This window comes from Taurulus bubalis (assembly GCF_910589615.1).
Source record: "Taurulus bubalis genome assembly, chromosome: 4".
Classification (NCBI taxonomy): Eukaryota; Metazoa; Chordata; class Actinopteri; order Perciformes; family Cottidae; genus Taurulus; species Taurulus bubalis.
In genome coordinates, this window is record NC_136592.1 from 15,912,897 (window position 1) to 15,930,850 (window position 17,954).

General features: G+C 39.3%; 1 protein-coding gene across 1 annotated transcript; it reads left to right on the plus strand.

Annotated features, from left to right (window-relative positions):
* Positions 1-3,133: 3,133 nt before the first annotated feature.
* On the plus strand, positions 3,134-16,506 carry fes (FES proto-oncogene, tyrosine kinase; the record flags this gene model as incomplete). Its single annotated transcript, XM_079216623.1, has 18 exons — positions 3,134-3,358; positions 4,442-4,615; positions 5,583-5,679; positions 5,868-6,051; positions 6,401-6,538; positions 6,618-6,737; positions 6,902-7,024; positions 8,122-8,317; positions 8,970-9,050; positions 9,780-9,989; positions 11,016-11,138; positions 11,304-11,357; positions 12,422-12,540; positions 12,762-12,856; positions 13,008-13,131; positions 15,780-15,937; positions 16,059-16,181; positions 16,364-16,506. The coding sequence occupies 18 exons, from the start codon at positions 3,134-3,136 to the stop codon at positions 16,504-16,506; spliced, it is 2,487 nt and encodes an 828-aa protein (XP_079072749.1).
* Positions 16,507-17,954: the final 1,448 nt, after the last annotated feature.

Below are 17,954 nucleotides of genomic sequence, written 5' to 3' on the forward strand. Positions count from 1 at the left end.
TATATATAAGTATGTATGTATATGTATATATATGTATATGTATATGTATGTATATATGTATGTATATGTATATGTATGTATATATATGTATATGTATGTATGTATATATATGTATGTATATGTATGTATATGTATGTATATATATGTATATCTATGTATATATGTATATATATATATATGTATGTCTATATATATGTATGTGTATATATATGTATATGTATGTGTATATATATGTATATGTATGTGTATATATATGTATGTATGTGTATATATATATGTATGTATGTGTATATATATATGTATGTATGTGTGTATATGTATGTGTGTATGTGTATGTATATATATGTATATATGTATGTATGTGTATATATATGTATGTATGTGTATATATATATGTATGTATGTGTATATATATGTATGTATGTATGTATATATGTATGTATGTATATGTATGTATATATATGTATATATACACATATATATGTATATGTATGTATATATATATATATATATGTGTATATGTATATGTATATATATGTGTATATGTATGTGTATATATATATGTGTATATGTATGTGTATATATATATATATAGATATATATATATATATATATACACATATATATGTGTATATGTATGTGTATATATATATATATATATATATATATATATGTATATATATATATATATATATATATGTATATATATATATATATATATATATATATGTATATATATATATATATATATATATATATATATATATGTATATATATATATATATATATATATATATATATATATATATATATATATATATAGAGAGAGAGAGAGAGAGAGAGGTATAGAAATAGAGACAGAGCAGGAGAGAAAACAAACAGAGAGAGGGAGGGGTGGAGAGACATATGGGGAGACAGACAGAGCAGGAGAGAGTGAGAAAGAAAGAGAGGGAGGACTGAGAGAGACAGAGAAAATAAGTGAGTTGTTATAGGGAGTAACTACAGAGAGAGAGGGTGTTAGCATGTTAAGAAGCTAACATGGAGGGACTTAGGACCCAGGGGAATGTAGATATGACTATACCATCCACTCAATACCCATAGTGCATTGCACTCTTGGAAGAGAGAATCATTTAATTTTCACAGAATACAGCTGAGAATGCAGGGGGCGCTACTTACCTGACAGGGTACAAATGTTCAGTCACGGTTTCACATTTATAAAATTACACCAGCAAACTGAATGCAGGGTAAACTCCGCCCACTTGTCACGCGCGCAGCCGTTCGAGCCGTTTCTCCACCAACAGCTGCAGTGTGCGGTGATTAGTTCAAACTGAGAACACCTGTGACATGACTGAGAGACTGAGTTGTTTGATCTCCATAGACTCCAGTGCGTTTTCTTTTTTTTATAAAAAGCTTCATATCTCAAGAAGTTCAAAGGCAAGACGCCAAAATAATAATATTTTCTGAGAGATAAGACTCTTGCGAACGTGTCGATGTTGTTTGTGGGTCTCTAGGCTACACGATGTGTCTCTAGTCGCAATTTCTAAATCAGGTACAGTCGTGGGAGAGAGACATTTTTGGAGGAAGATTTAACATGGGAGCGAATGGAAGAAGAAGGAGGCCACCTCTCACATATCGTCTGATTTAAACACGCCTGAATCTGTTGGCTTCAAATCGATCCAAGTTTAAGAAGTGAGACAAGATTTCCTACGTTTTGATGTATAAATTATGCCCAAAGACTTAGTATTGTGGAGGAGATGGCAAAAAGCAAAAATAAAATCTAACTAATCCTCCAGGGGAACTACACTCAAGCTGTGACATCACGCACTCTAAGCGGCGCAATACACACCCATGTTAAAGGCAGAAATGGTCGGAAAAAAGCATGAAATGAAAACGCTGACAGTTAAAAAACTATTACAGATATCAAAAAGCTGAATCATACGGTAATAGCTGAAGGTTTTGTCAACATTTTAAAGTTGAAATGGTGTCACTACCTGTAAGCATGGCGAACCCTTAACCTTTTGAAGTTGAAGAGATTTAAACAGATTTGAAGATGTTCTTCATAGGAATCCATTCATTTTTCTTTTTCAAAAAAGCTTAATAATTTGAATATTTGAAAAAATATCAAAAATATGAAATTATAGAATAATAGCTGAAGGTTTTGTCAACATTTTAAAAGTTTAAATTGTGTCTCTTTAGCTGAACGTATGCAGAATTTGTGAGCGTTTGAAGTTGAAGAGGATTTGAAGATTTTCCCCATCCGCTCCCATTCATTTTAATTTTCATAAAAAGCTTAATAATTCAAAGATTTGAAAAGTCAGAAATATGAAGAGGTCATTGCCATCGTCTCCTTAAGTAGCTGAATATTTTAATATTTGAACGGTTTCTGTAGCTGAATATATGAAGGAATAGAAGAGGTTCAAAATACGTACGGAAGAAATAGAATAACAATAATAATAATAATAATAATAAGTTGAATAAAGAAGACAATAACAATAGTTGGACTGCTGAAGCATTCCAACTAATTATTTCACGCCCCCCCCTCATTTTGTAATCCTGTACCTGTCCTCTTCAGGCTTTCAGGTCACCAGCTGTTCATGTGGACATTTATAACATAGCGCATTAAAAGCACTTTGGTTGATCATTGGTTGAGGCTATCTAGTTTAATGTACATCTATCTCAGAATCAGTAAAGTAACTACAGCTGTAAAATACAAGATGTAACAAGTAAAATATTTTTGAAGTAGTATATGTATAAAGCAACATAAAATGGAAATATGTCTGTCTGTCTGTGCGTTGTTTTATGCTTTTTATTTGACTGTTGCAACAATGGCAGGTTTTGTCGTTATTGTGCCACTTTAGTTGTTTCTAGAATGAAAGCAACATTACATACACATACACAACCACATTCAAACAGATATGAGGAAGTGGTAGCTCACTTAAACCGCTGTACTTATTTTTTGTTCTCTCAGGGAAGTGAAACCCCTGAAGGCCACAGAGAAATAACTACTCTTGGTCATTAGTAGCTGCTTCAGCTCGACACTCTTTTTCTTTCACACTCATGAGAACACAAAGGTGCTTGGACTTACTACTGACAACAAACACTCGGTAAGGAGGAGAGTTTGACTATTCAGAAGATGAGCTTTGCAGAGGACCTGCGATGCCCCCAGGCGCATGCAGCTGTTATTCGGTTGCTGGACTCAGAGCTTCACCTGATGGAGGTCATGAAAAAGTGGATGGGTCATCGAGCTAAAAGTGAACGAGAGTTTTCAGTGCAGCTGCACCACATGGCTGCCATGGCAGAGAAGCAGGACCGACCTCAGCCTGGTGCAGGACAGGATTACATCAGCCAGCTCAACAAGGTGAGATCTGCGAGCTCATCAATCATCAACGGATCATCACAGTCTCTAATGGAAGACAGGCACTGCTCATGCACAAAGTCTGTAATTTAGTTGATTTTGATTTTCAAATTAAGGCGAGGTAACACATCAGTGCTTTCTATATAAATAATGGAAATATAATTTAATTATTTGCAGAACAACAGGCGCAAATGGACTAATATATTGGACAGAATTATGGACTCACATGTGGTCATATTGGAACAAAAAACTTCCTGAATCAAAAGTTTGCTTTTTTGCTGTCAAGACAAATGTGTTTAATATTCAGAGTGGGGCACAATTTTAGTATCTTAAAATTTATCTGTATGAGTAGTTTTTTTCTCAAAGCGCAAGCCACCCGGAGAAGATTGTTGTTTTTAATCTGCATTGTTTTGGATTTACAATATATCTAATCTTGGATGTCTGACTCATGACCAATAAGTCTGATACAGCCAGTATAATTTGTAATATGTTGCTGTAGTGCTGCATATTAGGGAAATGTCAAAGTTTTATACTATTGCAAAAGTTTTGTTATTTGCTCAGAATGTATCCTAAATCTGGTTACAATTGCCTAATGCTTCCCAAATTATTGCAAATAAGTTATGCTTAAGAATGCAACCTTTTACAGGAAGCATTATGACAAACACAATATGGGAAAACATTGTTTAGAAGTGTTCTGGGTTCGACAAATGTCTACCGTAGATTGGATCACATTAATTAGAGAAGTATTGACAAAGAGTTTTGCTAAGCAAATTAATAAAATCTAAATGGTGGAGAATGAGTTTGGACAGTAAAACAACTATTTAATTATGCACCTCACAGTTCAGGAGTTATAAGGAGTAAGTGATTAAAAAAACAACACTTGATGGTTAAAAAAACATGTTAAAAGACACAAATTATTTTTGGCCCATGGTCTGACTTTCATCAACATTTTTTAAATCTATTGAGTATTTTTAAAGATTAACAAACAAACAAATCCACATCCTAACGGAGGATAAATGATGTGGAGGATTTTTGTTCTCGGGTCGGAATGACCTGTCTCCCTGACCTTTGTCCCCTGTCTGTCAGTCATGGGGAGTCCTGGTCTCTCAGATGGACTTCCTCAGTCAGGTGATGAAGAAGCGCTCTGAGGATCTGCTGGATGGTCCCATCAGCAAACTGACGCTGCTCATCAGAGACAAACAGCAGCTCCGCAAAACCTACGCAGAGCAGTGGAACCTGCTGAGGCAGGAGCTCAGCAAGGTGACTGAGGAATACACACACACACACACACACACACACACACACACACACACTCGCATGCACAAACACTCATTTTCATTACATTAACTAAACTTAAACCAAGTGTTAACCCTAAAATGCAATGATTTATGTTATGGTATGTGCAATTGGCGCCGTTTTGTCCCAACAAAAGGCATGTCCCTGCAAGGCTGTTAAAACACACACCTACACACATAATCTCAAATATACAACTACTTGCATATTTCTACTTTCATGCCAAAAGGCAGGTGAACCACATGAACAGTCAGACGTCCAAATGTGATACAACTGCTCACTGCGGGAAATAAGCTTTTGACTTTTTTGGTATTGAACTTTGATTATTGTTGCTATTTGCTATTTGTTCGCATGCACATGAGCATTGCAGTCACAGCATTATAAATAGACATCAGTTGAATGTAATGAGCTTCAATAGACTGGAAACAGTGTGTGCAAATGCATTTCTGGTGCAATCTCAAACTGTTTGCTGCTCCACACAATTGTTATTACCCAATTACATCAAGGGAATGATCTGTTCATTTCCAGTGATCCATATTGGGTCGCAGTTTGGCCGCCTGGCAGGCAGTTTGTTCATTTTAATTTTCTTACTTTATTGTGCAGAAAACCAGTTTGGTTTTGTGTGAATAACGATGTGGCACAATAGAGAGATATTGTGACTGAACAACAACGTCAGACATGTTACTGTATCGGATGGAGGTTTGAAGTATTCGCACTGGCAGCTCAACAAAGGTCAGATAATTTCTTCCTGCATCTTCTTTTCTCATATTTGTTGTTCCTCTGCCGTGAAATGTAACACGACCGGTGTCCACTTCCTGTGTCATGTACAGCGCACACAGGCAAGCTTCAACCACACAAATTCAGCTTCTGTGAATAAAGCTCAGCCTTGCACCAAATGTTTTCCATCTGTCTGTGTTTCTGTGTGCTGCTTCAGGTGACCCAAACCGAGCTGGAGAGGCTGAAGAGCAGCTACAGACAGGCAGCGAGAGATGCAGCTCAGGCTAAGAGGAAGTACCAGGAGGCCAATAAAGGTGCACATACACTAGAGGGACTTTGTTTTCTGAGCAGATTCAGTTTCACACTCATGGCACAGTTTGGTGTATATTGTATGGTGTAAATCTGAAATGTGGATTTCCTTCATGTCATAATGTGTGTGTGTGTGTGTGTGTGTGTGTGTGTGTGTGTGTGTGTTTGTGTGTGTGTGTGTGTGTGCGCGCAGATAAAGAGAGAGACAAGGCTAAGGAGCGTTATGTAAAAGCTTCAATGAAACTCTACGAGTTGCATAACGAGTATGTGCTGTCTGTGCGAGCGGCTCAAGTTTACCATCAGCACCACTACAGTCAGATCCAGCCCGCCCTGCTCGGTGCACTGCAGACTCTGCAGCAGGAGATGGTGCTCATACTGTAAGATTACATCTACTTCACAGTGTGTTTGTGTGTTACTGTGAAGGACTGTTTATCGCAGGCAAGTCTCTCAAATTATTGAGATTATTATAGCCTGGGTCGGCCTGCTGAACCTGCTGCCACCGCGACCCGACCCCGGATAAGCGGCTGATAATGGATGGATGGATGGAAGTCTCTCAAATTAGATTTTCATAGTACTGATATAAAACCAACCTGCACATTCATATGTTGTTCTTTGGAAACATGCAATGTATTGCATATGTGGTTTGAAATCTAGCAAAAAATGGTCCTTGAAAAAATTACTTTGTATTATTCTGTTTTCACGTGTCATCTCTGACCTCTCAACCAGAAAAGAGATCCTGCAGGAGTATTTCGACATCTCCACTTTCCTTCATCATGAAGTGGTGCGGATCCACAAGGAAATATCTTCTGCTCTAACGGCCATCGATCCTCACAGAGAATATGAGAGCTTCGTCCAACAGAACCGGTAGACTGAGTCAACATTTCAGATGTCATCAATGCAGTCATGAAAGCAGAGCAATGACACTGTGTGTTTGTGTTTACAGCTCTGTAGGGGAGACTCCTGCGTGTGCAGAATTTGATTGTAGTCTGCTGGAAGACACTGAGCAGCTCAATCCCAGAGAGATTGAACTGAACGACCTCACGCTGGAGCCAGTCCAGCACAAGTGAGAACAAACAACACACTCTCACACAGATGACAACTAATTTCCTTTTTTAGAGTCTCAACTACTTCCTCCTCCTAAAACTCCCTGTATTCTTTTCCTCTTATTTCCTCTGACAGTTTTGCATCAATTACTTCCTTCCCTTGTGTTATTTCTCCTTCTCCTAGACTGACTTCACTAGAGGAGGAGCTGCTGGCTCTAGCTCGGACTCTGAGCACCCAGCAGACCGCAGTCGAACAGCTGGAGCTGGAGCTGGACGCAGAGTGTGAGGGTGTCAAGAAGGGCCAGAGGTGAGCGGCCCACACACAGAAGCAGAATTAGTCTCTGATGTTGTATTTAGAGATCACAGAGGAGATTTCAAAATAACAACACATGACCTTTGGGAGCTCTGAAGACAATTATACTGAAGTTTGCCTCTGTGAGCAGTCCTTCCCATTGAGAGTTCAGTGTGCTCTTGGCTGGGCAACAGCTAATAACTAGTGTGTCCTCATGGGGCTGTAAATGCCTTATGCCTAATTATAATACAGCGATATAGTCAGCGTTCTAGAGCTTGATCCCCTCATTTGTCTATGTTGATGATGCTGTCTGAAGGTGTTAGAGGTTTACAGCCCCGTGGGAGTGATCTAGTCATTGAAAGCTCCTGGAGGGAAACAATGTGTTTTCTTACTTTATTTATTATGTGGTATCATCAACGGTTGTTGAGGTAAGTGGAGGTTATGCTGAGCTTTGGTTTGTATTTTGAAGAAACATTTTGTAAATCATTAGTGACATTAGTGACATGAATTTCCTGTTAATCAAATAATCATTTCAGCTTTAACCAAATTACCTCAAACTATCTGACTCTCTGAACACCTAGTATTTTTGCAGCACGGCAGTACTTTCAGGTTTCTTGATCTCAGGTCAAATAATGGAGCTGCCGAGCAATAATGTGTGCTGTACTTAATGGGAGCTGGGGAGCCGACAGGGTACATGGCCAATGCACAGGGAGGGAGGTTGAGGTGGTCAATGGGGGTCCAACAGCAAGTTGTTCCCTTGAGGGCCTCCAGCAGGTTAATGCTCTGGCCATTCCGGTTCTGTTGAACCGTGTGCTTATGACTGTAGCTATATCAGCATTTGTTTTATAGCAGGCTCGTTTCACCTCACTAGCAGGGCTCTTGGGCCATTTTAAGGTTTACTGGTCTGGCATGCTGACAATCCACGACAAAGGCTGACTAAGCTGTGGCCAGAGATTCTCACTGACTGCAAGGGCACTTCTGTAACCTGCACAGGCAGACTTCTTAATGATGTCTGTGTGGTCTTGTGCATTTGTGTTGTTTATGGATTTATGCAACCCTTTGTTTTGCTCACACTGACTTACTGACGTACTGCTGCTCTTTGCTTCGTACAGGGTCTACCATTTCAGCAAGAGACATGCGATGGAGGAGTGCCGGCAGCAGGTGGCTCTGTCCCAGGGCATGAGAGCCAAGCTAGAGGTTCAGAGGCTTCTTCTGACAGAGACACTGGACCAGCTGGGCTCCAAAGAACCTTCCTCTGCTCTGAAGCTGGACCTAAACACCGTCTCTCTTTCGTCCAACTCAAGCAATGTATGTTCTCTCTGCCAGGGCCCTTCTGGTCTTTTTTTTTTAGCACCTTCACTTATTAGAGGATACTACTACACACTACTGACTTTAGTGACCCTGTGACTTTTCCTCTAGCGACTGTTTTGGGTTTTAGGAACATTTCTCTACAAATATTGGATGCATTACCAATACATTTTGTACAGATATTCATGCTCCGCAAAGGATACTTTTTATCGAGTGCCACCATCATTAGTCAATATTTTGGTTTAGGACCAAATACCTACACAACTTTTGTTTCAAGCTAATTAGCAAATGTTAGCATGTTGGCACATATGGTGAACTTGGTTGTATTTGTAGACTTTGTAGACGTTTGATTTTGTCAAGTTGAGTTCAAAGTCACCAATTTTGTGAAAATGAACTTTGTGACTTGAGTTCACACCTTGTTCTACTGTCGCGATTCCTTTAGCAAATATATCTGTAATAAATTAACCCTTAATCAAAAGCTGTTTTATACTACTATATTACTCGGTAGCTGGACCTTACAAATATATGTAATATACAAACATAATTACATAATAACCTTGCAAATATTTTATGTACTTTGAGATGTTTTTTGCCTGTTATTTTATATTTTTACTGACCAAGATGATATGCTCTGGATCTTTTCTTTTTTCAGCACCACAGCCCAAATCCCTCCAGACTCCTTATGGACGGGCTCATAAGCAATCTGAGTGGTCTGTTTAAACCCAAATGTGAGGTAGGTTAGTACAAGTGGGCTGTTTTGCATTGCATAGTACATAATGAACAATATCTGTTTCTCAGTATGTTGTTGAAGGACACTTTAAAGGAAGGACACTTGTTCCAGTTGAAAGACCCTCCCCCTTCTCCCTCTTCCACCTGCCTGCTCTGTACTTTAACTCCAGTGTGTTTTTATAAACTCAAACCTCTTCTCACACAACAATCAATTCATCATGTTTTCGAGAAAACGTATCCACTGCTGCAATTCACTCAGGCACATCATCTTTCTTTGGGGCTTGTACTCCTGAAAGCACATTTGGACTTAACAAGGTCGGCTTTGTCGGTCAAGTCACTACTTTTGAAACTCTGCCTGACCTAAAAGCCAGTTTATATTTCATCGTTTTATCATCGCTGACAAAACGTGGCCCAGCTGGGCTGCACACTAAACCTCAATAGGAAAAGACTGTGTGCATTCAGTCGAGTGTCTTGGAGCGCTGGACTTAAAGCCTAAATTATTTGTTGTTTTTCTTTAACTGAACTACTTCTTGCTCTCCAACTCCCAACACTGTGGTTCCTAGGAGGCATGGAAGGTGGTGCAGTTAGACTTTAAAGTGTTACAGACTCTTCTTTGAAGTATCTCCATATATTATATGCAGAATCCCCCTCAAATCCATCCACCATCACTTCGTAATGTTTCATTATTCATGTCAGCTTTAAAGATCCTGCTGTTCTCGCTTCGTGCCTCCAGGTGCTGCCGGCCCTCACCCTGGTGCAGCAGGTGGATCGTCCTCTGGGGCAGCAGGACTGGTACCACGGAGCCATTCCCAGACTGGAGGTCCAGCAGCTGCTGACGAATGAGGGAGACTTCTTGGTGAGGAAGAGTCAAGAGAAAGAGGGTTATGTGCTCTCTGTGCAGTGGGAAGGATCCAGCAAGCATTTCCTCATTCAGAACACGAATGTAAGTTAATCAATAGAGCAAAAAACTTTTGCAGAGTTGTAGAAGGACATCTTACATTAGACATTATGTGTTTCTGTTTGGGTTTTACATCATATATTTTTCAATATGCATGCAATTATTAATCAAGACCACTGACACTGCCAAAAAGAATTGAATGTACTGTTTCCTTCTTAAATTTTTTTCTAAAGAGAAGACTATGAACGTGTGTAAATGTTATTTTCTGAAAATTAAGCAGAGGTTTAGATCAGCGGTCCCCAACCCGCGGCCCGCGGCCCGGTACCGGTCGTCGGTCCCTTGGTCCCTTGGCCGCAGAGAAAGAATTTATAATTTTTTAAAAAGTTGGAAAAATGTTTTATTTTGAAAAAAGACCGGATACATCCGTCTGTGCGTAGCCTCAAATGTAACATCTTGACACATGTCAAGAGGTTACGTGATACGTTACCTCAAAAATTAAACTTCAAAGTCCGTTACAACTCTGTGTTCTGTATTAAAATCAAGCCAGAATATACTGAGATCGCCAAAAAATCTCTGAAACCCTGCCTCCATTTCAACATCCTGTCTTTGTGAAGCAGGTTATAATTAAGTGACAGATTGCACATAAAGGTTTAAGGTACAGAGTAGAGTCAGTAGACTGGACATAAACACACGTCGGGCCTTGATCTTTTTCTCCCGTCACCCCGAGATGGGACCGGCTCGTAGCAAATAAACAAGCTCAGGGCTCCACTAATGCAGCGTAATGGTGAGATGTATCTTTATGCACTTTATAATTGTCTTTATGTCGGTCGCATTACGTCATATTTATTACGTCACATTTTTCGCCCACACCGTGAAGGCCGGTCCGCGAAAATATTGTCTGACACAAAACCGGTCCGTGGCTCAAAAATGGTTGAGGGCCACTGGTTAGAATGAAACATGGAATTTAAGGCTATTTTGTTTGATATGTTTTGTTCATTATATCCTCAAGTTTTTCTCCCTCCTGCATGTTTGCATATCGATTCATTTCTGTAAGGGATTTTCCGTCTGTAGAATCTGTATCGCTTAGATGGAGAAAGCTTCCTCAGTATCCCGCTGCTGATCAATCATCTGCTATCCTCACAACAACACATCACCAAGAAGTCGAGCATTGTGCTGAATAAACCTGTTCTGAAGGTACTGCTGTAACACAATTCAAACATATTAAAGTGCAGATAAACTTACTGTTTCATGATCTTTCCTTCAGATTCTCTTCCCTTTTTCTGTTCGCTACTTTCTTGCTGGTCTCACAGTTTAAAACAGCACTACTGCATCTCTTATTGTTAATTTTTACCCCATTAGGATAAGTGGGTCCTGGAACATGATGATATTATCTTGGGACCCCTAATTGGACGGGTAGGTACACATTTAGAAGGGAATTGAGAAAAAGCTATAACATGTTTTATTCATTACTTTTTGTCACTCACAGAAATAGGGTTAGCTGTGAGTATATGTGTTTGTCTGTCTCTGAGTCATATATCCCAATAAAAACAATCCTGTAAGTTGACATAGAGTAGTATAACAAGAGGCCAGCTTTTCAGAATTGGGCCGATCAATCAGAATGATTGGCACTTTAAAGGATAATTTCACATTTTATCAAGCATGTCTTAAATTAATACTTGCATGCCCACATGGACATTTACAGAGTTGTATTGTTCGTTGTAATGGTTTTTCTTCTCCAGACTGGCTGCAAACAGATCACGTCTGAATGAGATGTCATTGTCAGTGAATGTAAAGCTAATATGATGCTTCATCAGTGTGAATTAGTCAAATAAAGTTGGTATCTTCCAAAGTTTTAGACACCAGTTGTCTTTTTAGTAAAAACTTCCTACTTTTTAGTTACTTTCACTTTGATGTGGCTCAGCAACACTGTCCTTGGAAATACAAGGGATTGATTTGTGTAACTGGAACATATCCACTTGATCAATGTAATCCAGACTGCTGAAGTCTCATATTAGCTGCCGCTGGACTTTGGAGGTAGTTCCACAGAAGGAGGACTGTAGATTTAGTCCCTCATCACTGAAATCACTTTAAGAAGGATGAAGAATGAAGCAATACCCTCCAGTTCTGATGTAACTGCTATTGCATCATCTAATCTAACCTCTTCAGGAGCTGCCAGGTTTGAACTGTCTCTCCATGTCGTCTCAAACACACCTCAAAACCTTAGCTGCCGGTAGCTCCTCACTTTGGTTTGTGCTCTGGCTTATCCAAAACAAATTTAAAGCCTGGCAAGATGTGTTTTTGTGTGAAATTTGTGTTGCATCACGAGAATCCTGCTGCCGTGCAAGGTGAATATAATTGCACACAGTTCATCCCGGAAACCATAAACTCATAATTTTGGATTAGTTATGTCCCTACTGTGTTAGAAAAGAGAGTTTGTAGTAAAGATTGTAACTAATGTTGGTGTTCGTACTACACAGGGTAACTTTGGAGAAGTGTACAGTGGTCGTTTACGTTCTGATAACACTCCTGTAGCGGTGAAATCCTGTAAAGAGAACCTGGCCCCAGAGCACAAGAGTAAGTTCCTGATGGAAGCTAGGTTAGTACACACATACACACACACACACACACACACACACACACACACACACACACACACACACACACACACACACACACACACACACACACACACACACACACACACACACACACACACACACACACACACACACACACACACACACACACACACACACACACACACACACACACACACACACACACACACACACACACTCACACTCCTGTGCTGTCCAGGATCCTAAAGCAGTACGACCATCCTCACATTGTGAAGCTGATAGGAGTGTGCACTCAGAAACAGCCCATCTACATCATCATGGAGCTCGTTCAAGGTGAATATGATCCTGTGAGACTCTACCTTTATATCTCTCAGCATGTTTACAACAGCTTTGAGCTTTATTTTACCATTATTGCTTCCCCGCTGTTTTCCTTCCATCATCACTCTTTCTCTATGTGTGTTTGTGTGTGTGCACATTTCAAAAGGTGGGGATTTTCTCTCCTTCTTACGGCATGAGGGTCACAGTCTGAAGCCTAAAATGTTGGTCAAAATGACAAGAGATGTAACGTCTGGCATGGCGTTCCTGGAGAGCAAGAAGTGCATCCACAGGTTGGTCAATCAATAAATCCATATCTACAATATTAAATTAATTTATACAATATATACAATATTTTATACAAATACAATATTTGTGTAGTCCTAATCATTACATCAGGAACAGGTCTTTGGATCATTTGAGACACTTCAAGGATTTTATGTATGGATTTTTTATGTAGTTGGATTTCGCACCTGTAGATGAAGAGAGTCAGAGCAGCAGCAAATATCCCCACCCCATACAAATGAATACATATCAGTCTTTCACGGTGTTCAATTTTGAATCATTAGCCTTGACGCTGCTGATCTTTGAAGGGATGGAGGAAGCTATTGTAGCTTTGTAGATTGTCATTTGTGCCTTTCACTCTCATTTAATCTCCACAGTTGGAATATAATTCCACAAAGGAAAGATGGTTTGCAGACAGTGAGAAAAATGTGTGAATGTATTGTTCCGTTTGCTAACTGACCTTCAGCAAACTTGTTCGCATGGGAGCTTTATTTTTACTCTTCAATAACTTTTTTATTAACAAACATTGTTATTTATTTTAACATGTAAGTGCTGTGCAATGATGAACCAGATATCAGGGAAAGAAAACAAGACATACAAATAGAGAGGTTGTGACTGACTAGTGCTGGTCCAGCCGATAACAATTAGCTCAGCAGCTCACCAAATAGCATGTTACCAGATTGGACACGTTGTTTCCAGCCAGTTAGGCTACTTTTGATTAAGGTAGGCTGGTAACATTTTGGTTGCTTTGGTCAATGTATGGCGAGGTTTTGAAAATACTGTGAAAACAATATAATATAATATTCATTGTGTTCATTGAATATTTTGTTGTGTATGTTTATAATGTGTTTTCTATTTAGCATGTATTGTTTTTCTGGTTTGACACAGGTCTCTGACAAATTAAGGTTATGATTCGGCCTGGTTTTTATTACTGAGTTGGTTGGGTTTTAAGTTGTGATTGAGCTGGAAATGGGCTGGAAACGGTTTTACTACTACGTAAAGTGAGAAGTTTCTGATTGTAATTGGTTGTGCTGAACATCTGATTGAACAGTATCAGTCAGCTGGTAGCTAAACCGCAAATGAATGAGCCGCCGATGGTGAAGCATAAATGAAACAAGTAATGCTAATCAGCTTATGGAAGAGCGGTTTCACTGCTCCCCTGAACTAACAAAATACTCCATTTTGAAAATAACAATAAGGACATTACAAAGATATAAGTAACCTGCCAGCACAAAGAAGCATCCTTAAAATAGTGCATGGTTTCTGTTTGTCTTGATTTCTAAAAAACAGTGTGGGGGTTCAAAAGCCACCATGAATTGAACACACAGAAAACATAAAGCACGGCAGAGCAGTGTGTTAGACTAATGATGATGAAAATACATTAGTTGCATATTAAAACATTTTACATGAAGGATGATGTCGTTTCTACACGAACAAGGGAGGAACAAGCTGTGTGCAAATGTATTTCAAAGCCTTTACGCTACATAATATAGAACATCATCTACTTCCCTAACATTCATGTTATACAACTGTTCACCAAACTAAACTTTCCCTCAAGCACTTCCCCGTATGTTGGTGCAGCAGTCAGATAATCGATTGAAAGTGAGGGATGAAAGGTTTTCTTCTATAACTGATGGCTGTTGTGCCCTTGAAGAGGAAGCTGGAAACAAGCTCTGCTGGCTGACCGACAACATTTTTTCACTTACATTAAAAAGACAGCACAATCATTTATCCAGAAGCGCATTACATTACGTTAATTTGGCAGAACCGTCTGTATAAATCAACTTACAATAAGTGCATTCAAACGCAAAAGAAGCAGAGCTTAATATCCTCAAAACTGGAGTTATCCCAAATAAAACTCTAAAAGTGTGTTCAGAGAGCTACGGTGCCGTTTTTCTGACTGTAGTGTAGTGTGTAGTGACTGCTGTCCTGACTTCAGTTTGAGTTCAGGCCACTGAAAAAAGCCTCGACTATCCTGGTAATATGATTCAGAATCTTCATTGTTGATGAAATGCAACCACAACCGTAATGCATATCAAGAGTATTACTTTATGATACACCTTTATTTGTATTGCAATTTTCATACATACCATTAGGCTCAAAGTGTTGTATTTAAGTTGTATTAAAAGCCCATTCAAAACATTTGCAAATAAACACTTTAACATACAATAAAGCTATAAAAAGACATTAAACACAATGCAGACCATTTTGTGATGGGAATCCACCAGCCAAGAAAAGAAGCTGAGATCAAGATTATGTTCAAAAAAAGATATTAAAAAATAATGCAACCTGAAAGGTAACTGTAGAGTTTTAGGGGATCAGTAGTTGAGTGGGAGCAATTGTGATACTTTGGATGAGCCATCAATGAAGGTTGTCGCTGCTCCAGAGATGCACACCATCATTACAGGAGCGCTGTGCAGTTTTGCCCAATGGGGACAGATCAGAGCAGGCGGCTGCTGGTGGCTTCTCAAACCGCCTCACATGCAACACTAGAGACATGACAAGAACGCCTTTTATCTTGCTCCTTTTAGTCTTTTTTTCGTCTTTTTCCATACAGCATGCTGCTGCTGTGTCTCCTTTGTATCTTTTTTGTGTCAGCCCCTGCATGCAGCCGTCTTACTGTGCATCTTTCTCCCCTGTCTTGTCTTTTTAAAAGGGACCTGGCGGCAAGAAACTGTCTGGTTGCAGAGCACAACGTGGTGAAGATCAGCGACTTTGGAATGTCCCGTCAGCAAGATGATGGCGTCTACTCTGCAGAGGGCGGCCTCAGACAGATTCCTGTCAAATGGACGTCTCCTGAGGCCCTGAACTATGGTAACCTTCAGCTGTTTCTGACCTGCAGTTACAACCACAAGCATTTCTGTTTCTCTCTGCCAGGAGTCTGTTAAAAAAATGCATGTGCCTTTGTCAATGCTTCCCCCTGCTGGTGTTTTAGGTCGTTTTACTACAGAGAGTGATGTCTGGAGCTTTGGAGTCTTCCTGTGGGAGACCTTCTCCATGGGAATGACGCCCTACACGAGCATGACCAACCAACAGACACGAGAGAAGGTGGAGAAAGGTAAAGACTCATCCGGCAAAATAAGCCAAATGTCAATGTGTTTCTTAGGAATATTCATTCTCCTCCACTCAGTTTCTGATTCTGACACTGATATCTTTTCTGGATTCCACATGTTACATACAATGTGTACATTGTGCTAAGATACCTCGGTGCCTGTTTTGACTGTCTGTGATGTGTGTCAGGATACCGTATGTCCGCTCCGCACGGCTGCCCTGCGGAAATATCCAGGATCATGAGCAGCTGCTGGCAGTATGACCCCAGAAATAGACCGTCTTTCAAGAAACTTCAAGCTGAGCTCAATGCCATATATAACAAAATGACATAAGCAAAACCTACTGGATGGACATGTACTGTAGATTAAGTTAATTTTCTTCTGTCAGTTTAATTTGTTTTGTAATATTATATCTTCTTTTCCTTCATAAAAGATGTTATAATCCAGGCTGAACACTGAAACAGAGCTCTAAAAGACATGCAATTTGAAACAAAATGTAAAAAAAATAAAACTGTTACTAAACTTTTGTTGTGCAAATAAACTTGCAAAGAGATTTAAGGACTTGTAAAATATCAGTGAACCAGTTGATGGCAGCAATCTTGTTTCTTCCCTTCTTGCGCTGTGTGTCTGTTTATTTGAGCTGTCATTTTGAACAGTATGTTCATTTGAAGCTGCTATAATCAATATTTTTACCTAAAAACAACAAATTAACTCAGAGAATATCTTGCGATGGGATCCCATTCCTCTTCCTCACTTCCTACCTCTACTTGTGGGCTTTTGCCCGGACCACACCGATTTCCCATTTTGACCCTCATTTTGATTTCAACTACATTTCTGTAAAGGTTAGTGACGTCACATTTGGTGGAAAAAGATCAGACAGTAAGATAATATACCTGGTAAAGTACTCAAAACTATTTCACTTCCTTCTAGGTGTCTCCAGGAAAACATTTTGTCATGATGACTCACACAGAAGTGAAAACAATTCCAACATCACTGTCACAGCTGGACAGGCCTGTTTGAGCTGTCTTTTCTGCCTCTTTCTGCACACTTTTAACTTGTGTAATCAATATGTTTTACCCCAACAACAAATGTAATGTGTAATGTGAAAGGGGTCTATCATAGTGACAAACCCACACAAAAATGACATCTTTGAGCTCATTGTTTTGGTTTTATGTGTTATGTGTTACTCTTTCACTGCTCTCATCATCAGTGGCATTGAAGATGCAGCAGGAAACTGTTTTTATCGAAAAAAAAATAAAAATCCAATGCATGTGTGGGTTAAAATCATTAATTTTCTACCTCCCAACTCGTAAAATACAGATTGTTGGTCAGTGCCCCGGCGTCTGATACCGACCAATGTTAACCTACCCGCGTGATTATGAAACAGCCAGAGTAGAGATGGGTCAAACACAGGACTTTCATCCAGGAGACTACTGTTTGTGTCCTGAACAAAACAAAAAGCAAATGTTTGTAAAATGTTGAAAGACTCGTTAGTCAGTCTCTTGACTAACGAGTCACTTTTCCTAAACCCAGCAAAGTGGTTTTGTTGTCTAACTTCCTGTGACACTTTGACAAAAATGTGTTTCAAATTCTTTGAATAGAAGCTGCTAATCTGTAGCCTCTGGCTAGGAGGATTATTACCGTGTTGAAAATTGAAACTTTAAAACATGATGGTGGAACAGTAGCTTTCAGCTTTTGCCAACACTGAATTTATACTTATTGGTTTTGGTTGAAGGAATAATTACACTGAAACAGGACCATAAGCTTTAATTTCACATGCA